The sequence below is a fragment of the Leptonychotes weddellii genome, chromosome 4, assembly GCF_054177405.1.
Source record: "Leptonychotes weddellii isolate Sample4059 chromosome 4, ASM5417740v2, whole genome shotgun sequence".
Classification (NCBI taxonomy): domain Eukaryota; kingdom Metazoa; phylum Chordata; class Mammalia; order Carnivora; family Phocidae; genus Leptonychotes; species Leptonychotes weddellii.
The window spans coordinates 133,569,542-133,592,348 of record NC_138372.1 but is presented as its reverse complement, the minus strand read 5'-3'; the positions used below and the strand labels follow the sequence as shown (position 1 = coordinate 133,592,348).

The following is a 22,807-nucleotide window of genomic DNA, read 5'->3' as shown; positions in this document are numbered from 1 at the left end:
AGTCCCCCTCACAGAAACGCTTATCTAAATGCCGTTTGCTGCATAATTGCAGTTCACTCAAAATGCAGTCTACCTAATTAACCATCTGTGGATTATATGTCATATCTCTCTGAAAAATGGGCTTCTCCTTTCTATCATTATCAGTCAGTGTGGTCACGAAATACAAACTTGTCTGTCAGCCATGAGACACTAAGCTCTCATTCAGCCATAAACAAATTAGTGTGGCAAATTGAATCACTAAGTACCTTTTTCAAGTTCATTAATAACACACTCTGTTGCTTAATACATGCCCGTGTTTTTCCGTTTCAGGGTGGAGTCTCAGGATGAAATGGGGCAGCACGTCCATTGCTACGTTGCAGCTCTTGCAGCTCATACAGCTTTTCTGGAACAACCCAAGAGCTTTCGCCCTTCCCAGTGGATAAAAGAACATAGTGAAAGACAGTCTTTGAACAGAAATAGCCTTCGTCGCCAAAATCTTACCAGGGATTGCCACTCCAGGCAAGTCAAGCACAATGGCTGGGCTGTCCATCAGCCCTGCCCCCGTCAGTACAATTACTAAGAATTTCAAGATTGGTTGGATTCTCTTGGTTTGTGCATATGTGTGTGGACGTGTGTGGACGGACAATGAAGATGCTGTTTCTTTACAGCCAACTGATGACCAATCACATAGTTTTATCGATGTGTTTAGACACTATCTTGAAAACCAGATTTACATGCTGTGTATCACATAATGCCTTGCTTTTAACATTTACGTTTTTGTAAATTTTTTTCAGAGTATTTTTGGAAACATATCAATACAGTTACAGTGTTTGGTGTTTGGGGATGTCTTTAAATCTATTAAGGTGTATAGCATTCTAAAGACATTTCTTCCCAAGTATGAGAATAGGCATCTTTCAATTTCATTTTATTTTGTATTACTTAATCAATATTTTGAGTAAGCAAAAATTTATTCTCAGGGTCGGCCATACACTTTATTGACCAGTACTTGATAATCTTTTCTGTATATAACGAATACATTTTTACACACTAACATGAGCATTAACAGGTGATAGTTGCCATGGATACAATGGAATTATGGCTGAACTTTCTCTTGAAAGAAAACTTGATATATTTCTGTGTGTATAGGTTTGGTTTTTTGTTTGTTTGGTTTTTTTTTTTTCCGGATTAGCCATGCAGTTCATTTTGGAATTCAGGTACATATTAAGTGTTAGCGAACAGTGCATTCAGTAATTCCGACGTGAGTGTGTGACGTGGTACAGAGACATTGCAAGTATCGTGGGACAAAAGCACTCGTTTCCCACGCAGAGGGATTCATTTAGATCTGTGAAATTGTATTTGGAAAAATGTATGTCTACAACTAACCCGTTAGTCCACTATTTAACTCGTTTGGAGTCTTTCCTGTCAGCTGTCAACTCAGAAGTACCCGTCCGGGCACTTTAGTGACTTCTTATTGGTGACTGTCCAAGGCAAAAGAGGTAGGCTTCGTATGGCTGATACGGTGATCCGTCCTCTGCCGTGGGGCCTGTCCTGCCGGTGGCAAGCAAGGCTGAGGAGGGACTCCTGGTGATGTCTTTTCCCAGCATCTAAATGAAGAGTGACAGGTTGGCTCCCTTGAGTTTCCTTTTTTTGTTTTTTTTTTTTAGCTGGGGCTTCAGGCAGAATCTTTAACCACTTTGGCCTCTGTTTCCTCCACCAGCGGGGGAGTAGTAATATTTACCTCCCTCACAGTTGTTGTGAGGACTGTGTACTGATGGGAAGGGGGCTGTCCAGAGCCGAACCTGGTGTGAAATTCCAAGGGCCTCGCTACTGAATCTGATGATGGGGATGGGGCCTGCGGCAGCTTTTCTGCCACAACTGTTCTTCAGAGTGTTGGTGCTAATGAGGCCAGGGTTCAAGGCTCAAGTCACACAGAGGCCAGTTAACACAGAGAAAAATCTATTTCGTACCTCCAGCCGGTCACTTTATTTTTTAGCAGTTGTGATGGGTTTTGCTGAGCCATCCACATTCACCAGGTCCTTCTCTAACTAAATTAAACATACACAATCCAAAGCACATTCTACTGACAGAACAGTAGTATCCCCTTTGTAATCAAATAGCTTATTTTTCCATCTCCTCTGCAACCCTAATTAAATAAATACATGTCTATATAAGGTTTTCAAGGGAAAAAGCCTATAGTTATGTGAAGTATTATATTTTTCAGTAACCCTGTAACAGCTCGGTGCAGGGAACTATGGGAGATTTTTTTTTTTTTTTTTTTTTTTTTTTTTAATGAAGAGCTGTGCTCTTTTCTGCCTAGACTGGGCTGTTTGGAGTCAGAGGAGGTCAAATAGCATCGTGAGATGGTGGTAGTAGGTTGTTCTTCCACTGGCCGTGATGAAGTGCCAGGAATGTCTCTTTAGAACAAGAGTCTACATCCCCCTTCTTTCCTCATTCCCTTTCCAGTTCCACTACCCCTTTATTTATTTGTTTTCTAATTAGGGGCCAAGTCTGTAAAGTTTTGTCAAACTGAGCTAGAAGTTATTTTGTTACTATTTGTGTTTACGAGAGTTGAGAGGTTAAGGTAGAGTTTTCATGAAGGTGTGTATGTTTTACACCATATCTGTTATGGGCCATATGTTGGTAACTTGAAAATAGACCAGCTAAATGTTTTCTGGATGTAAGCCTCTCAATACACGGGGGTCTCTTTTTTCATATATTACATGCAAGTTGTTAGTACCTCACAAACTACCGAAGTTCAGCCATGAGAATTTGTTTGGCAGCATGAACAGATTTGTACATAAAATACCAATGGTCTTTTTTTTTACTATTATTTTTTCAAATTTCCTGATACCTGAAATACATTTACATCTCTCTCCGTTATTGACTTTTTGTTTGCCTTATATCTAGACCAGTTTTTTATGGTTTATACCTGGAAAGCAAACACTTTCAGTCTTGGGGATGTTTTCTTAGGCTAACCATGCCATCTGTCCTATCAGACTGTGGTTTCTGTATCAATATCTAAGGTTTCTGCCTGAAGTTGGCACATGTTAGAACTGAAGAAGGTGGTTACACGATTCATTCTTGATCATTAGATGTTTGTTAGGCATCTACTGTGTGCAAGACACAAGACCAATAATAACAGAATGATGTTGACCTGTTAAGTATTCTTTGAAACATGGCCAAAATGCAATTTATTATAAGTTTATTATTTCTGCTGTTGTAAATATTAGTGGTTTACATTGGGCTTTCGTGCATATTTCTTAAAGCTTCAAGAAGGCAGTGAGAAATCAGACCCCTCTGAATTTAGTGCTCTGACAGCTTCCAGACTGATATATAGAATGTTACTTGGAAGAAGTCTGGAATATGTGGTGCACACAAGCAGTGCTTCAGGAATGAGCTTCTTAGTTTTTAAAAATGCACCATGTTCCTCAAAGTTTGTGTTTTTGTTAATAAAACATTTTATAATGTGTTTTCTATGTTTATTACTTTTTCTTTCTCAACTAATTATGTATTGCACTGTAAGTTGAACATGAACCATCCATTATTTATCTTCTGTGGCAATGCATTTATATGGTTGGGTGGGTGGGGAATTTTTTGCAGAAGGTGCACAGGGATTGGATTTTTGACTTTCTACTCCAGCGAGCTTTCTCTACATTAATTTCCTGTACAATTTCCCAGTTCCCAGGCAGGCTGTTCCTGCTGACATACCTTCTCTGTTGTGTCAGTACTTTGATTCTAGTGAGAAGACAGTTGACTTAAAACTTGAACGGGCCGTTCAGCATCGCCTGTTGATTTGACTTCTCCAATCTGTGTAGTACACTGGTTTGTCATCTTTACATCTTCATTGAATCTGCGTGTCTTTGCTATTTCTGTTCCTCCTCAAGGAAAGATACTGTCTTTCTATACTCTTAGTAGAAAGGAGCAAAAAATATCTTATCCTCATTTTCTTTGAATTGGAAACAAAAGAAAGCAGAAAAAGAAAAAAGAAAGAAAGAAAAGAAAATGAAGGATTCCAACTGGAAGATAGGCATTTAAGTTTAAATAGATTAGTGGAGCAAGTTTAAGAGTTCCCAGGTATTTTTGTTTTTAGAATCGGTAAAAAGACCGCTCCTTGTATGGAGATACTAGCATGTGTTTGTAATGTTACCTTAAAATTATCTTTTATTTTATAAGGCCCATTCATACTGGTTAAATTCTCTTAAAAGTTGGGCTACCCTCTCGGATGGCTTCACTGCCATCAGCCGTGTTGACGCATTATAACTGGCATCCTTATCTACTTATTTTAATGCTTACAATTTTATATGAAATGCTCTATTTAGAAAACCTACCTAATACAGTGGTGTCAGCCTTGCCATGTACCAATTTCACTTGAAATACAACACCAATTACAGTGGTTTAGGGCGGAGAAAGAGGTACTAGAAAGCATACAGAGAAGGACATCGTTTTCTATTTGCAACAGTATCCTTTATGTGGGAGGGGACGTTACTGTTCAAAGGAAGGCAGCTTAAGTGGATGTTTTGTGTATCATTTAGAATTTTCCTTACAACATATTTTTTAATTGTATAATTATTAAATGCCCCATTTAGCTCTGTATTTGCCTGAAGTTTTAATATTTGTTTTCTAGGTGGACTTCTAAAAACCAAATCAGGACTTGGGGAGTTCGATGTGTGTGTATCCAAGCTTGATGTGTATGAGTGGTTTTGCTTGCTTTTTGGTTGTTTTCCTCCAGAGGTTTGGAACTTTCATCAATAACTGTGTGTGTTATTTTTTTTAAGTGGCTTGGGTTTGTTTCTCAAGTATAATTGTGAACACATTGGCTTTTCCAGGGCAGGGCATCAGTTACGGAGCCTGGAGAGGATGGTGGATTGTACTATGTGCCTTCTTGATGTATTTCTGGACACACATTTTTTTCAACTTGAAAACTCAAAAGGGACATTTGGTTAGATTATATACTGTACATCATCTATGCATAAATGGCAGCTTGTTTTCTTGAGCCACTGTCTAAATTGTTTTTCTGTTTTTATAGAAATTTTTATACTGATTGGTTTATAGAGGGTCAGTTTTATACACAGACTAAACAATACAGCACTTTGCCAAAAATAAGTGTAGCATTGCTTAAACATTGTGTATTAATACCAAGTCTTTGTATCTGGGTTCAGTGGTGCATTTTGCACTACTTGAGTTGTGGTTTTTAATCTGTCAATAAATAAAATATTCTTCAACTTCACATTCGTCAGATTCTCTTATTTTATCTTTATGGCCACAGTCTTAAAACTAGATACAACTTAAATAAATTATTTGCTGGTTAGTAGTTTTACTTGCCCAAAAGGTGTGTTTAATATGCACTTCAAATATTGTTTTTGGGGCACCTGGGTGGCTCAGTCATTAGGCGTCTGCCTTTGGCTCAGGTCATGGTCCCAGGGTCCTGGGATCGAGCCCCACATCAGGCTCCCTGCTCAGTGGGAAGCCTGCTTCTCCCTCTCCCACTCCCCCTGCTTGTGTTCCCTCTCTCGCTGTGTGTCTGTCAAATAAATAAAATCTTTTAAAAAGAATATTTTTAAAATTTGTATAAAATTTGGGGCACCTGGGTGGCTCAGTCGTTAAGCGTCTGCCTTCGGCTCAGGTCATGATCCCAGGGTCCTGGGATCGAGCCCCGCATCGGGCTCCCTGCTCTGCGGGAAGCCTGCTTCTCCCTCTCCCACTCCCCCTGCTTGTGTTCCCTCTCTCGCTGTGTCTGTCAAATAAATAAATAAAATCTTTAAAAAAATAAAATAAAATTTGTATAAAATTAGTATGTTTAAATTTTTCACCTGAAATGAATAATCATTTAAGTGAACGTGAATTTGAGGTTGACTCCCAGCGAGTACCTTTTCCCTCCAACCTATATGTGTTAAACAAATACAGAATTTAATACACCAGTTCTTAGCCTCTTTTTTAAAAAAAAATATTAGAGCGAGCACGAGCAGGGGGGAGGGAGAGAAGGAGAGGGAGAAGCAGACTCCCCATTGAGCAGGGAGCCTGACTTGGGGCTCAATCCCAGGACTCCCAAGATCATGACCTAAGCCGAAGTCAGACACTTAACCAACTGAGCCACCCAGGTGCCTCTGGTTCTTAGCCTTTTTAAAGCTAGGTTGCTGAATTCTCAATGGCTCTTTCCCAGATGAATACCTGCACAATCTTATATAAACATTTTAGGGCAATATGGACATTTCTGATGTCCACTAATACCCTTATTGTGGAGCTCTAGTTTAATTAGGCCAGTAAACATTCAGAGAGCCCAAAGAATATCTCCCATGTTAATGAATCCTTGGGGAAGATCTGCATTCTAGAACTAGACTATTTCAATACAGATTTTTATCCTCTCTCAGACTCCATGCTGAGATGTGAAGACTGAGGATAGGCGTGAGGAGGGGTCACCCTAAAGATGGGAAGAGCATCTTGAAATGAAAGCGCCTACTTGGAATAGCAGGTGAATGGTCACTGTTGAGAAGGGTTTACCAGGCCTACTTACAAGGTAAAGGGGTGGCTGAGGGAATCTGGCCTAATTAAACTAGAGCTGAGGGAATCTAGCAGCTCCATCACATCTCAAGGGCAGTGACTGCATGGAGTCTAAAAGTAGGTAAGTCAGGGGGCGCCTGGGTGGCTCAGTTGGTTGGGCTCCCTGCTCTTCTGCCCCTCACCCTGCTCATGCTCTCTCTCTCTCATAAATAGAATCTTTAAAAAAATTAAAAATAAAAGGTAAGTCAGAAATGAAACTGTTTTGTAGGGATGGGCATGTTAAAGTTTCAGTTTGACATGTGGCTTCAGATTATCCAGCTCCTTTGTTTGAATTTGTACTGGCCAGAAGGTTATTTGTTGCAGCATTCTCTGTAAATGCAACCTAAAACCACCTAAATGCTTATACAGAGGAGAATGATTGAAAATATTATGGCACATCCACAAATAGAGGTCTATGCACATTAATCTGAAAAAAAAAAAAAAGAGGATGAGCTCTGTGAACTGATCTAGAATGATTTCTCAGACTCTTAAGTGGAAAAAAAAGCAAAGTGCAAAAGAGTACACTAAGCTACCCTTCATGTAAGAAAGAATATAAGAAAACACACATTTGAGGGTGCCTGGATGGCTCAGTTAAGCATCTGCCTTTGGCTCAGGTCATGATCCTGGGGTCCTGGGATCAAGCCCTGCATTGGGCTCCCTGCTCAGCGGGGAGTCAGCTTCTAACTCTTCCTCTGTCCCTCCCCCTGCTCTTGTTCTCTCTCTCTCTCAAATAAAATAAAATCTTTTAAAACTATGGAAGAGCCTAGGTGTCCATTGACAGGTGAATGGATAAAGAAGATGTGGTATATATATGCAATGGAATATTACTCAGCCATCAAAAAAATGAATTCTTACCATTTGCAATGACACGGATGGAACTTATGCTAAGCGAAGTAAGTCAATCAGAGATAATTATATGATTTCACTTGTGGAATTTAAGAAACAATGCTTAAATGATACTTAAATACCTAAAACAATACTTAATTATTTCTCCCTCTGCCCTTCACCCTGCTCATGCTCGCTCTCTCTCTCTTAAATACTTAGGGGAAGCGAGGGAAAAATAAAATAAGATGAAATCAAAGAGGGAGACAAACCATAAGAGACTCTTAACTCTAGGGAACAAACTGAGGGTTGCTGGGGGGGAGGGGGGAGGGGGATGGGGTCACTGAGTGATGGACATTAAGGAGGGCACTTGATGTAATGAGTATTGGGGGTTATATGCAACCGATAAATCACTAAACTCTACCCCTGGAACTAATAATACAGTATATGTTAGTTAATTGAATTTAAATAAAAAATTTTTTTAAATCTTAGAAAACACATTTGTGCAAAATACTGGAGGAATAAACCTGACACTACAGAGACTGGTCACCTACAGAAGACGGGTAAAAAAGAGTTGGACCAAAGGGAGGAATTGGAGCAGATTCGTGAGGATCAGGGGGCGCCTCATTTCTCTGGGCATCCCTGTTTGCACAGCTCTGACTCTTAGAACCATAGAAATGCTTCCAGCACCCCCAATAAAAAGTGAAAATCAACCAATTAATTGAACAAATAGCAATTAAACTTAACTGTTAGAGATGAGTATATAACCACAGGGGAAGGAAAGAGGAAGGAAAGAACTAAGTCAACTGGGAGTCAGCATTTCCACAGGACATGGAAAGTGAGGACACAACCTCACAAGCACACTGCTCTAATCAGTGAATCTGTTTCTCACAGACGTAGCAGTTAGCAATTCTGCGTCTACCAGGACTGAACCGTCAAGGTCTGATAGAAACCGAGAGCCAGCTTTCTCACAGTACGCGCTGGACACGCCCTCAGGTGACCCCTGTAAGTCACAGCTTCTACAACCAACCCCTGCCCCTTCAGGGAGGGCCGAACCTGTTACTCCTTCTCACCGATAGAATATGACGAAGGTGAGGGGATGTTGCTCCCAGGTTAGGTTGCATTCTATGGCAAAGGTAGGGATTTTGCAGACGTAATCACAGTCTTAATCAGTTGCTCTTAAGATCAAAAAAGACATTCTCCCGGGTGGGACTGACCAATCAGGCAAACCTTTTGAAAGAGTCTAGAGGTCATGGACTTGAAGCAGCAGAGACTCTCTTTCCATTGCTGGATTTGAAAAAGCCAGATGCTATGAATTCTACAGTTACCAAAAAATCCATCTGCTAGTGACCCAGGGAGCATGGGGGGGCAGATCCTTCCTCAGGCCTGTACCACCACTCTGCCACATAGCTCTTTCTCCCACTTTACCTGCTTCGAGTTACTAGAAACATTCAGGCTGCCACCCTCTTTCTTCTCAGCCACCCTCCCCTCATTCAGCCTAGACCCCCTTCTGTACAATTTGGCCATCCTGATGATTGCATGCTCAACTGAATCTCTTATCTTTCCAACATGCCTGCTCTGCTAATCTCCAACCTCATGTCAACCTCAGTCTAGGACTTTGTTTCTATGCTTGAGCTGCCTAAGAGCCACTGGAGGATATCACACAGTTGTGGGGATCAGAGCCATGAGACAGTTCGGGTACAGAAGCTCAAGTGCCACTCTTCAGCCATCCTTCTGTGTGACCCTGGTCAACTCCGTGCACTCTCCCTTCTCTGCTCTCCTCAAGCCTTTAAGTCCAGGGCTATCAAACTTTAAACTGCAAACGAATCACGTGGGAAACCTTAGTAAGAATGCAGATTCTGTGGGGCACCTGGGTGGCTCAGTCAGTTGGGAGTCCAACTCCTGATTTCAGCTCAGGTATGATCTCAGGGTCATGAGATCAAGCCCCACATCAGGCTCACTCATGCCCAGTATGGAGCCTGCTGGAGATTCTCTCTCCCTCTCCCTCTGTCCCTCTCCTTCACCCCCACCTCCACTTGTGCACACACATGGGCTTGCACACCCGCTCTCTCTCTAAAAAAAAAAAAAAAAAAAAATGCAGACTTTGATCCAGTAGGTCTAGTGTGGGGCCAGAGATTCTGCATTTCTAATAAGCTCCCAAGTGATATCCATGCTGTGAGCTCATGGGACACATTTTGAGTAGCAAAGCTCTAGTCCATGGGCGCCTGGGTGGCTCAGTTGGTTAAGCGACTGCCTTCGGCTCAGGTCATGATCCTGGAGTCCCTGGATCGAGTCCCATATCGGGCTCCTTGCTCAGCAGGGGGTCTGCTTCTCCCTCTGACCCTCCCCCCTCTCATGTGCTCTCTCTCTCTCATTCTCTCTCTCAAATAAATAAATAAAATCTTTAAAAAAAAAAAAAGCTCTAGTCCAACAGTTCTCAAACTTGAGTGAGCCTCAGAATTACCTGGAGGGTTCTGCAGCCACTCTGGAAAACAATATGGAGGTTCCTCAAAAAGTTAAAAATAAAATTACCCTACAATCCTTGGAATTGGACTACTAAGTATTTAAGAAAAGGATACAAAAATACTAATTTGAAGGGATACATGCACCCCAAAGTTTATAGCAGCATTATCAACAATAGCCAAGTTATGGAGAGAGCCCAAATGTCCATCGACTGATGAATGGATAAAGATGTGGTATATATATACAATGGAATATCACTCAGCCATCAAAAAGAATGAAATCTTGCCTTTTGCAATGACATAGATGGAACTACAGAGTGTTATGCTAAGTGAAATAAGTCAGTCAGAGAAAGATAGATATCATATGTGGAATTTAAGAAACCAATGAACACAGGGGGAGAAAAGAGGAAAACCAAGAAACGGACTATAGAGAACAAACTGAGGGTTGCTAGAAGGGAGGTGGGTGGGGGGGATGGGCTAAATGGGTGATGGGGATTAAGGAGAGCACTTGTGATGAGCACGGGGTGTTGTGTAAGTGATGAATCACTAAATTCTATACCTGAAATTAATATTACACCATATGTTAACTAACTGGAATTTAAATTAAAACTTGGAGAAAAAAAAAAAGAATTACCTAGAGGGCTTGTTCAAACACAAATCACTGGGTCCCACCTCCAAAATGTCTAATTAATGGAGGATAGCAGGAAGAAAGGCAGGCAGGGGCAAGGGGCACCCTGTCCTAAGAGCAGGCTACTCTTTTTTTTTTTTAAGATTCTATTTATTTATTTGACAGAGAGAGAGACAGTGAGAGAGGGAACACAAGCAAGGGGAGTGGGAAAGGGAGAAGCAGGCTTCCAGCTGAGCAGGGAGCCCGATGCGGGGCTCGATCCCAGGACCCTGAGATCATGACCTGAGCCCAGAGCAGTTGCTTAACCAACTGAGCCACCCAGGTGCCCCAAGAGCAAACTACTCTTAAAAGAAAAAAGCCCCCATCCTGTTATTCTACACCACCTTGAAAGGAGCCCTCCACCTTTTCCCACATGAATAACTCCCTGAAAGGTAGACGAGCTCATGGACAAAAACCTGATGGGGTGACAGGTGCAGGGAGGGTTAATCAGATGAAAACAATGGCCAACAAGCCCATAAAAACCCCTAGTCTTAGAAACTCCCACAGAAACCCTCTTGGCCCCCCTCCCTCTTCTGGAGCTTCCTCATACTGCTCAAAAAAACTTTGTTTTCCTGCCCACCATTCTCTGTCTGGTCTACCTCTTCATTCTTCCAAGTAGTGTGACCAAGAACCGCGGGCACTAAAGGAAAAGAAATGCCAAAATATAATCAGTAACTCTGGGGTGGAGCCCAATTCTATGACTTCTAGTAATCTCCTAGGTGTGGCTGCCGCTGTTGGTCCAGGGACCCCACTTTGAGACCACCCCCGTAGCCCACAGCCGGCCTTATCCCTCAGCAGACGACTGTCTCCTCTGACAGAGGCAGCAGAGGCCGACGAGTGAGAAGCCCGCGTGCGCCCCGGGGCAGCGGCAGCCTGCGCGGGACTGAGGGATGTTGTTAAGAGGAAGAATACACCTGTTATCAGGGAAAGCATCGAGGGAAGCAGAAATGTACTGTTTTGTGGACATTCTGTAACCATTTTCCTTCTGACAAGAGCATCCCGATTTTCTTCTAGGGACCCACTCTTCCTCCCGCCGTGACCCACTTTAGTTACCGACGGCACCAATCACTCCCAGCTCCGGTGGAAAGCGTATGAATCAGGCCTGGCTAGCAGAAATGCGCCACAGCGGTGGGTGAGCCCGGGGATAGGACTGTGACCCAGTCAAGGCGAATTAGAGGCATCTGAGGCTCTTTCTGGGCCTGCAGAGAGCGAGCCTGAGACCCATTTCCACCTGACTTCAGTCAAGGAGCACCTGAACCTGGAACTACAGCAGTGACCTCAGCCCACAAAGCGGGGAGAGGGGGGCTAGCAGAGGCAGGGCCGGGCATGCAGGAGGTAAAGAAGGGAAGGAGAGACAGCCCTGCCTAGTGATGATGCCTTGATCAAGCTCAACCCTTGGACTGTTGTGTTCGGTGAGCTAAGATTTCTCTTTTTGCTTAAACTGGTTTGGGTTGGGCTCTCTTAATGCCCTGTTGGCTTCCAGGAGAGCGCTCGAAGGGCTTTTCCCTTAGCCTCGCCAGCAAGGATTAAGCCGGGTATGCTGGAGAGGAGGAAGGGTGAGTGCTGTGCGTGTGGAGATCGGGCCAGGGTGTGGCTGAGACCTGGAGCAGGGACACGGATCAAAGAGCTTTGTTTATGAAGGCTCAGGCCTCGCTGCGCGAGGAACTGCCAGTGGGGGACTGCTGTGGGCTGCTTGCTGGCTGTGCACGCCAGCCCTGGAGGTGCCAGCCGTCTTGGGGCCGGGGAGCTGGGAGGCCTGAGAGTGACAGCAAGCCCCCAGCCGGCCCCCTCCTCTCCTGTAGCACCTGCTGGCCACTCCAGTGACGGCTGCCCTTGGCTTTCTTGCGGGCCGGTCAGAGGGGTGCGTGGAGCTCACTCAATATGATTTGTAATGTCCTAACATCCGGTGTGATGTGGTCCAAAATTTGTATCGGCTGCCCTTGTTTAAATCTGCTTTTCCAACCAAGTAGTCTATTCCCTCTGAATTTTCTATACTTTGCATTCCCCTCACTGTGGAAACTTCCATGTTTAAGGGGCATGTTTATTCTCACTTTAACACCTGCGATACCCACACGTGTCTTACACACTCCGTGGCATGTCCTAGTGTGACAGTGTTTGTTCTTTCTTAGTGACATATACAACGGGCTTTCTTACAACTGGTGGCATCTTAGATGCGATGAGGGACGACAGAGCTGTCTTTCCCTCTCTGGGCCGCATGCTGCAGCACTCCCAGCACTGCTTCACTTCGGGGCTCGGGGCCCTTGGCCATGGGTGGTGGTCCCTCACGGGAGCATCAGTGCCTGGCACACAGTAGACCCTCAACATCGGACCTTGCCTCACGTTTTCATTTGAAATGCGGACAATTAAGATGCATCCTTCTTACTTGGCTGCCTCCTCTAAACTTGAAGTGTGACCCGCCCAAGTCAATAAGGCTACAGGAAATTCTATATCAAAAAAAAATTATATATATATATATATATATCCCATGGTTCCTCCCTGAATCAGCTCTAGTTTATTTAGAAACTTTTGGTCCAAGCATAGATTCTCAATGTCTCTGTCATATTTTATTTTATTTATTTTTAAATTCACTGCTCTATTTTTAGACTTTGTTGCTAACTTGATTTGTTTATAATGTTGATTGTGGATAACGAATTCAGGTAGGACAAACCTTCTGGAACTCAGAACGGCTGCGGAAGTAGAACAGTGGCCAGTCAGAGGGGGCCTTGTGGCCTGGGAAGAGGGGACCACATTCTCTGGAGGGCTTACAGGAGCCTCTCTGTCACTGGGATAGACTAAGGATAGCCAAAAGCGGGGGTAGACTCAAACCCATGAATTCCTGGTCTCTCTGAAAATGATGGAGCAGATCATGGGGACTGCACAAAATGAATGACATTCCAAAGTATTTGATTTCTTACTTGAGAATACATCACAATCAGTAATTATGGGGCACATTTAATTAAGGAGTGAACTAATAGCCATTTTAAAATGCTTTTTATCAAATAATAACACTGGTGTCTCTAGTGGGGTGATAATTTATTTTCAAGTTCTATAAGCTAAAAACCATGTATTCAAAGGAATAGGAATCAAAGGGATTCCTAAAAGAAGTGAGGGATTTATTTCCTCTAGAAGATGAAGAAAAATTAACTTTTTTTTTTTTTTTTTTGCTGTTGAATGGTTTGCCTAAAGAGAATGTGTCCCGAAGTTGCTTCAATACACCCTGGCCTGATGGTTTTATATAAAATTTAACATTAAACTAAATTAAAATTAGTCTCCTCTGCAGATGGAAGGAATGAAAAGGGAGATGGATATTATCAGTTGCTCAGCATTTACTGAACACCTCGCCAGGGCAAAATGTGGAGAATGAATCAGAGAGGAGGGCGTTGGGGGGTCCTGTCACAGAACTGATGTGTGTGATAGAGGTGGGGGTGAAGAGGACAGGAAAAGGAGATTTTGAGTTTGCACAAGACTGAGGATAGAAAAAGAATCCACTCTAGTCTATGGACTTCCATGTGGGGCGTTCTTAACGACGAATTACAGGAATAAAATTATCCATGTCAAAGAAACATTTGACAACTATATTCAAAAGTAGGTCATAATAGGGGCACCTGGAAACTCAGTCGGTTAAGTGTCCAACTCGATCTCAGCTCAGGTCTTGATCTCGGGGTCATGAGTTCAAGCCCCGCTTTGGGCCCCATGCTGGGCATGGAAACTACATTAAAAAAAAAAAAAAAGTCCTAGTACAAAAATCAATGAAGTGATATTTTATACAGCTATCTCATAGTCTAAAAATAGCCTCTAGAGAAGTTTATGAAGGTGAAAAATGGGTTAGTAATTAAAGAACTGACCAGGCTTTATCTGTGATAAAGCCTCTAGAATAACAATAATAGAGGCAGATGTGGTGGCTTCAACGGACAGCTTATTTCTTGGCCAGCCTCCCAGGACCTACCCTGTCACCATTGCCTCAGAAACCCTGAGGGGCCCAGGCCAGGGTTCCCTGCTTCAAACCAAGCCCGGGCCCCGGGGGACACGAAGAGCAGTAGCTTCTCCCCGATGGGCCTGCTTCGTGCTGATAGCCCCAGTCAGGAAGGGAGTCCAACCAGTGAGGTCGGAGCATGTAGAAGCTCTTGAGTTCTGCAGTATCTTTTCTGGGGAGGAAGAAAAAAAAAAGATTATAAATATCTATCGAGAAATCCAAGGCAAGTTAGAAAACCTTGGAACTAAAGAAAAAAGAAACAAAGGGAAAGTTTTGCTGATCCTAAAGCATTTGACCAAAAAAGCGTCTGACATCATGGGCTAGAGAATGTCCATCTGCAGCCCCCAAGGTCTGCAGAAATCCGTGGGGGACTGTTAGCACAGGGAGGCTGCTCTTAATATCTTGTACTTCAGTGGCAGATATGAGGAAAAGATTGATGTATATTCTTAAAGGAAAATGAATAAACTTAAGAATTATTTCTTGTCTACCTTGTTATAAAATTGGATTGGTAAACCATTCACCCGTGAGGTTATAATGTTTAGGGGAAGATTTGACAGAGAGTGGATGACATTACTTCTATGTTCCAACTGAAATTTTTGCCCTATTTTTTAATAGAATTTGTACATTTTTTTTTAAGATTTTATTTATTTATTTGACAGAGAAAGACACAGCGAGAGAGGAAACACAAGAGGAGGGGTGGGAGAGGGAGAAGCAGGCTTCCCGCTGAGCAGGGAGCCCGATGTGGGGCTCGTTCCCAGGACCCCGGGACCATGACCTGAGCCGAAGGCAGACGCTTAATGACTGAGCCACCCAGACGCTCCTAGAATTTATACATTGATCAATGTTTTCTAAAATCTCTATAGTGTTGACACACTAAATTGCTTCTTAGAGATTCTTTGTGCTTGCATTTGGTGGTTTTTTTGTTTTTGTTTTTTTGCATTTTCTATTTTAAAACCAGTTTGGGAGTTGCCATTGCCAATATATTGACTAGTAATTCAACCATGTTGTCATTACACAAAAATAATCCATTTCTGACCCAAAGCTTTATATATTTTATTGTCAATTTTGACAGAGCTTACTTTTACTTCTCTCTCTTGTTGCTGTTGTTTAAAGATCTTATTACTTATTTGAGAGAGACAGAGCGAGAGAACATGAGTGGGGTGAAGGGCAGAGGGAGAAGCAGGCTCCCCGATGAGCAGGGAGCCCGATGCAGGACTCGATCCCAGGACCCCAAGATCATGACCTGAACCGAAGGCAGATGCTTAACTGACTGAGCCACCCAGGCGCCCCTCTCGGTTGTTACATTGGAGGAAAATACACTAGTCTGGCCGCTGGGAGATGTGGGTTCTGGTTGCATCCCACAGCAGCGCCTGTATTGTAGTTGAAGTTCCAGGAAGTGTGTGAAAATACCCAGAGGATGTAAGGCTAATGCCGAGATGTTAGTAAATGCCTCCAGCACTCTCAAAGGAGGATACTCTGGCGTGGGTAGAAGCCAGAGGACTGCAATCCTCAGATGATTAATTTTTACTATAGGAACTTGTAAGTTGATACTACACGTCCAGTGATCTGTCTTCTGCGTTTATTCTTTGTGGCTGTTCTTGTTTTTCAATCGGCAGTGTAAACTGAACTGAAATTGGGCCTACTCTGTAGTCATTCCTTTAACTGTAAATACTAAATAAACCCAAGTGGCTGTGCAGGATGACAGCTGGGACATAAAAGGGACTGGGCCATTTAGGAGGCAGGGCACTGGCCTTTCCCCTCAGACGGGTGGGCTGGTGGACAACAGCTCCATTAAGGAAGTCTCTCGTTGTTGGGTGGTACTGATCACCCGGGACAAGGGTCCGGCTTGCCTCTGTTGTCTGTCGTGCTAGGGACCACCTCAGCTGCAGTGCTGAATTGCTATTGAGAAACCAGACAGAAAAGCCTTGCATCCGGCTCAAAGAAATTGCCCGAGGCTTTATCTCGTCTCCTTTCTCTACCAGCCTGCTACTTCGCTCAGCTACTCCGTGACCTTCAAACGAGGCACGCTTTCATGCCTCACTGCCTCAGTTGTATACCCCATTTCTGCTTACATTCCGCGAACCAGAGCGCGGTCCGCGGCCTCGCCTAGCCGCGAGGGAGAAGGGGAAACCTCGCCTTCATTGCAGCTGAACTAGGAGGTCTGTTATGGACCCAGGGGGCGAGCACAGGTGTCAGGGGACTGGGATCCCCCGCAGTCCCTTCCACGCACTCACATCCCACTCATCCTACAAGGTCTCGTTCGGCTGTCACTTCTGATAGGTCTTCCTGCTCCTTCCCTAATTCTTCCGGGCAAACTCTTCATCGCTCATTGCTCTCAAGTCCCCCTTTTACTTCTGCTTGCTTTTTGCCTTAATATGACATGATCTGTGTTATTTCAGGTCTCCTTCTCAGTTTTAAGCCCTGAACCATGGACACCTATGGCTCACCTCTGTAGGTGGGAGTGCACATGTTACTCACTTTTGTACTTCGAAGGGCCATACACTGATGTCTGTTTGCAGAGCCTGAGACCTATGTGGAAGTTTGCAGCATAATACCCTTGGGCTTCTGGTAAAACTAGTAAAAGTCAACTGTGCTATTTTCAATATGTATTTAAACTACGTTATAAAGCCAATAAGTTTTACATAGAAACTGAATTGGTGTGCCAGTCCAAATGATTCTTTCTACAAATGACATCATTTCAGTGTGATGAGGCTGGTGACGCATGGCAGTCAGAACCCTTGTTTGGTCATTAGACACACATTGTTCCAAGACTAAAGGGGGTCTCTGGTTAAAATAAAATAAAATAAAGGGAGTTCCTGTCCTAGGTGCTCAGGAAGCATTTCTTCATACAGCAGGAAACTGATATTTCTTCCACTGCATAAAAAATTCTCTACAAAAAAAATGAGGTCCACAACTCCTTATCTGAAATTCTGATCTGAAAAGCCCTTAAAACCAAAAGTTATCCCATAAGTTTGACACCAAAACTTATTTTGCAGCAAAACGGGCTTGAATTGACCAAAGACTCAGCTGTCACAACACCCCTCTCAAAATATCTGCTGAGTGCTGGTATTTTGTGGCCTTTTTTTTTTTGTTCTTTTGTAACCATGAAAACATCAATGTCAAAGATCCCCTTCTGGTAATAGAAGAAGAAAAGAAGCATCTCTCATTAACAGTACAGCACAGAGAGTAAAGTCCTTACAGAAGCTCAGTCCTGGTGCATTTGTGAGGTATTTTACTAAAGATTATGAAGTAGAATCATTACTTCCTATGACTTAAAGAAACAGAAGTTAAGTTTTATAGTGATGATGAACAAGAATAAAAATAAGAAAACATTGCATGAGACAAAAATTAAAGATTTTTAAAAAATTTTTAAGTAATCTAGGGACGCTTGGGTGGCTCAGTCAGTTAAGCATCAGCCTTCAGCTCAGGGTCCTGGGATCGAGCTCCACATCGGGCTCCTTGCTCAGCGGGGAGCCTCTTCTCCCTCTGCCACTCCCCCTGCTTGTGCTCTCTCTCTCACTGACAAATAAATAAAACCTTAAAAAAAAAAAATCTTTTTTTAAGTAATCTCTACCCCCAACATGGGGCTCAAACTCACGACCCTGAGATCAAGAGTCACAGGCTCGGGCGCCTGGGTGGCTCAGTTGGTTAAGTGACTGCCTTCAGCTCAGGTCATGATCCTGGAGTCCCGGGATCGAGTCCCGCATCGGGCTCCCTCCTCGGCAGGGAGTCTGCTTCTCCCTCTGACCCTCCTCCCTCTCATGCTCTCTGTCTCTCATTCTCTCTCTCTCAAATAAATAAAATCTTTAAAAAAAAAAGAGTCACAGGCTCTACCGACTGAGCCAGCCAGGCGCCCCCCTCAAAATTTAAGATCTTGACCACATTTTGGTTGAGTGGATTCAACAAGAAGTGAATCTATAACTAGAATACGGCTAGCATCTACCATGAAGAACTGAACCTTGAAGATGTGCCTGAACATTCATCAAGGGGGCACCGGGAGTTGAAGGAGCATCATTGCATAAAACAGCCTGCACATCAGGTGGGGACAGCTTCTAACGATCAGCAAGCATTGGAAAATTGATGAATTTGATAAAATCATATCTGATGAAAACATTTTTCCTGAGCACACTGACCGTGCTGACGAAACCGCTCTTTCCTGGAGCGACATCCCTGGGAAAACCTCAACAACACGGGTGAGTGAGTGGAGAACGGGATAGAGCAACAGGCAAGGTATTCAAAAGGTATATATAGTTTCCCTGGGCTTTTCCGTGCAAATCGTGGGTGGGATGCTTGGGTGGCTCAGTTGTTAAGCGTCTGCCTTCGGCTCAGGTCATGATCCCGGGGTTCTGGGGTCGAGCCCCGTGTGGGGCTCCCTGCTCAACGGGGAGCCTGTTTCTCCCTCTCCCACTCCCCCTGCTTGTGCTCTCTTGCTCTCTCTCTCAAATAAATAAATCTTTAAAAAAATAATAAAAATGCTTGGCAGGGTGCCCGGCTGGCTCAGTCAGTAGAGCATGTGACTCTTGATCTCAGGGTCATGAATTCGAGCCCAAGTTCGGTGTAGAGATTACTTAAAATCTTTAAAAAAAAAAAAAAATGCTTGGCCTTGATATGATGCATAACCACACTTTGACTATGAGAAAAACTAGACTCAAATTGAGGGACATTTTACAAAATATGCAACCAGCACTCCTCAAAAGCTTCAAGGTTGCGGAAGACAAGGGAAGACTAAGAAAGTACCACAGACTAGAGGGGACTCAGGAGACAGGATGATTAAATGCAGTGAAGTGTCCTCGACTGGATCCTAGGACAGGAAAAAAAAGGCCATTAGTGGGAAAATCGGTGAAATCTGATAAAATGGGGACGTTAGTTAATAGTACTATACCATTATGAATTTCTTAGTTTCGACAAATGTGCCATGGTTATTTGATGTTAGTGGAAGATGGGTGTAGGACACACGGGAACTCTGCACTATCTTTGCAACTTGTCTGTAAATCTAAGATTACTTCAAGATTGGAAATTTATTTTTAAAAAAGCTTGGCGTGGACTTTGGCTTACAGTGATGTTTGAAACCAAATCTATGAAGACTCTGAAGGATTTCATAGCACTAATGAGGAGACAACGTATGCCAAAAGTTTGTCAGCCAGATTATAAAGCCGACACCAATGAAATGTTCCACATCGACAGTGACCCTCCTGTTGTGCGGGTCTTGAATGAGAACATTGCTCAAGTGGTGTTTTTTTTTTAAGATTTGTGTGCACAAATTTTTTTTTTAAATCGTGGTAAAATACACATAAAATTTACCATTTTTACCATTTTTAAGTGCACAGTTAAGTGGTATTAAATACACTCACATTGTTGTGCAACTATCGTCACTAAGCATCCGCATTACTCTTTTCATCTTGTAAAATGGGAACTCTATACCTATAAACAACAACTCGCTATTCTTCCCTCCCCCCAATCCCTGGCAACCTTACAAATTCTGTCTTTATGATTTTTGACTACTTGAAGTAGCCTATAGGAGTGGAATCATACAATATTTGCCTTTATTGCGACTGGCCTATTTCACTTTGCATAGTGTCGCCCAAGGTTCATCCATATCGTGGCATAATGCAGGACTTCCTTTTTTAAGGCTAAATAATATTCCACTGTAAGGGGGTGCTGGGCTGGGTCTGTCGGTAGAGGTGCTGTGTGTGACTCTTGATCTCTGGGTTGTAAGTTTGAGCCCCACATTGGGTGTGGAGATTTCTTAAAAATAAAATGTTTTTTTAAAAAATTCCATTTTTTTTGTATGTAGTATGTTTTACTACATTTTGTTTATCCATTCCTCAGTCGATGGGCACTTGGGTTGCTTCCATATTTTAGCTACTGTGAATAATGCTGTTGTGAAAATGGGTGCATATTATATGAGACCCTGCTTCCAATTCTTTTGAGTACCCAGAAGTCTGACTGTATGGAATTGCTGATTACATGATAATTCTATTTTCTTGAGGAAATGCCTTACTGTTCTCCACAGTGACTGCACCATTTTAACATTCCCACCAACAGTGCACAAGGGCTCCCATTTCTCTCCATCCTCGCCAACACTTGTTCTTTTTTATAGTAGCTAACCGAATGGGTGTGTGAAGTGGTTTTAAATATAGATAATCATGGGACGCCTGGGTGGCTCAGATGGTTAAGTATCTGCCTTCGGCTCAGGTCATGATCCCAGGGTCCTGGGATCGAGTCCCGCATCGGGCTCTGTGCTCAGCAGGGAGCCTGCTTCTCCCTCTCCCTCTGCCTGCCTGTCTGCCTACTTGTGATCTCTCTCTCTCTCTCTGTCAAATAAACAAATAAAATCTTTAAAAATAAATAAAAAAATATAGATAATCATGAGGATAATAGCGCTGATGAAGATGAAATTGTAAACAGGTAGAAAAAACTTAGATGATATGGCAAAAATGTGTCATGAGTCAACAGCTGGGCTTGAACCACACATTTATCAATGTATGTGAGTTTATGGTAGTTTTGGTAATTAAAGAGAACTGCTTAGATGGAAACCTACATTAATGAACCATCGGGCATGGGGAGAAATCCTTAAAGAGGCTCCTATTAGAATGCTTCCCTAACCTAACTCCTGCGGTCACGGGGCTACCTCCAGCCTGCAGCTGGTGAGAGGCACTGAGGCTCCTCTCCTCTGGATGCTCAGGCAACCAGAGGTGATAAATGTTCATGGTTTGCATATGCACAGGCATATTTAGCTGCATTTGAACCTGCATGTATTTAAAGATTTATAAAATGTTTTCTTAGAAATAAGAATATTAGAGCATTCACAATCTATTTTTATCCCACTATTTCATCTAGTAATTTATTATTATTTAAATAAACTATACACTATTTCACTGTAGTAGTATTATTATGTTTGATTCTGATTTGCTGCCTTAGGCCCTGCTGGAGCTGTTCTATAACATACAATGTTATATACATACTACCTTTCAAGAAATCTGAAAAGTTCTGAGTTCCAAAATTCCCCAGGCCTCAAGGATTTTGGAGTATAGATTGTAGACCCTATTTTAGCAAAAAAGCAAATAACACACTTGTAGGAAATCATTCCATTGTTCCAGGTTAATATCCTTTTTGAACAATTTCTAATACCTGTCACTCTTGGCTATGTAGATTTCTATCTTTCCCTCATTGGATAAAGACCTCTGTTATATTCTGGCACTAATATGAAACTGATACTTAGTTTTTAAGCAGCAACACTGAAAAAGTTTAATCCTCTCTGGCAGTAATACTTCTAGTATTAGAGGTACTTATAAGATTATATAAAGCATGAGGGACGCCTGGCTGGCTCACTCGGAAGAGCATGCGACTCTTGATCTTGGGATCATGAGTTCGAGCCCCATGTTGGGTGTAGAGATTACTTAAGTAAATAATTTTTGCAATATTATGTAAAGAATGAATTAATTTCTCCCTAATAATTCAGCATCGCCATTTTGAAGATGAATTATTCACTGTGAAAACAGGGCCTGGCTCCAGGCCATCCAGCTTGCTGAGTCCTTGTGTCTTCCATGCACCCCTGAGCTCAGACCAGCCGTCCCTCCTGTCTGTCGTAGCCTCCCCCCCGGAATGTGCCAGGGCTGGAAAAGCTCACTTGGGTTGTCTAAAATAAGAACAAATGATCCAGTAAGAGCTTGAACTTTAGAACATCTGTTTTGGCTGCTCAGGGGTCCTTTTCAGCCCTTCCTACTTCTCAGCTGGGTTACTGACTGAGGTCCTGGGTAAATAACCCCCAGAGGGCCGAGGTGTCATCGTGAATCATTCTTACTTTGTCTCTGTAAGGATTAAGGAGGGAAATAGAGATTATCACCCAGATGTTTTTTTCCCAGAGAGACACTAATCCACATCTTTGGTAGGCCAATGTCAAGTTGAGAACATTGGGATAACCCACACTAGTAGCATTGCCAACACGTTTTGTGTATGTTTTAATATTCTGCAAATTGCTTGTGTAGAAGGAAAAAGAAACAGAAGGATTACAATGTAAGACATGCTTTGTATACTTCCGTTAATCAAACACAGTGAGGTAGATATTATTCCCCTTTTAGAGATGAGGACTGAGGTTAGGTAACTAACCAAACCTCTTACAACTAGTAAGCGACGGAAACTAGATTATAACCCACCTGTCTATCTCTCAAACCCATTCTCTCAATTTTTTTCACTTTATTTCAAAAAAAATCACAATACCAATGCATGCTTGTTGTAACAAGTCCAACAACAGAGATGTTTTGATGTCTCAGGCCCCATTCCAATTCAAGATTACAAAATTTACTAGCTGAGATGATATCCTGCCCCTTCTTTCTCCATAGTCATGTAATTACATAGACACACATA

General features: G+C 42.8%; 1 protein-coding gene and 1 long non-coding RNA gene across 7 annotated transcripts in view; one reads left to right on the top strand and one right to left on the bottom strand.

The window, feature by feature from the left end:
• The window catches only part of TP53INP1 (tumor protein p53 inducible nuclear protein 1), a 36,227-nt gene extending 31,021 nt beyond the window's left edge, over positions 1–5,206 (top strand). For 3 of the 4 annotated variants that reach the window (XM_081816273.1, XM_006729767.3, XM_081816272.1), the window contains one exon: positions 310–5,206. In XM_081816273.1, coding sequence (XP_081672399.1) covers positions 310–559 — 250 coding nt within the window. In that variant the 3' untranslated portion in view covers positions 560–5,206. The remainder of the gene's footprint in view (positions 1–309) is intronic. The other variant, XM_081816274.1, reaches the window with a different exon arrangement.
• An 8,167-nt stretch (positions 5,207–13,373) lies between these two features.
• Positions 13,374–22,807, bottom strand: part of LOC145720941 (uncharacterized) — a 22,379-nt gene continuing 12,945 nt past the window's right edge. For all 3 annotated transcript variants that reach the window (XR_014144298.1, XR_014144297.1, XR_014144299.1), the window contains exon 3: positions 13,374–14,612. This is a non-coding gene — a long non-coding RNA (uncharacterized LOC145720941). The remainder of the gene's footprint in view (positions 14,613–22,807) is intronic.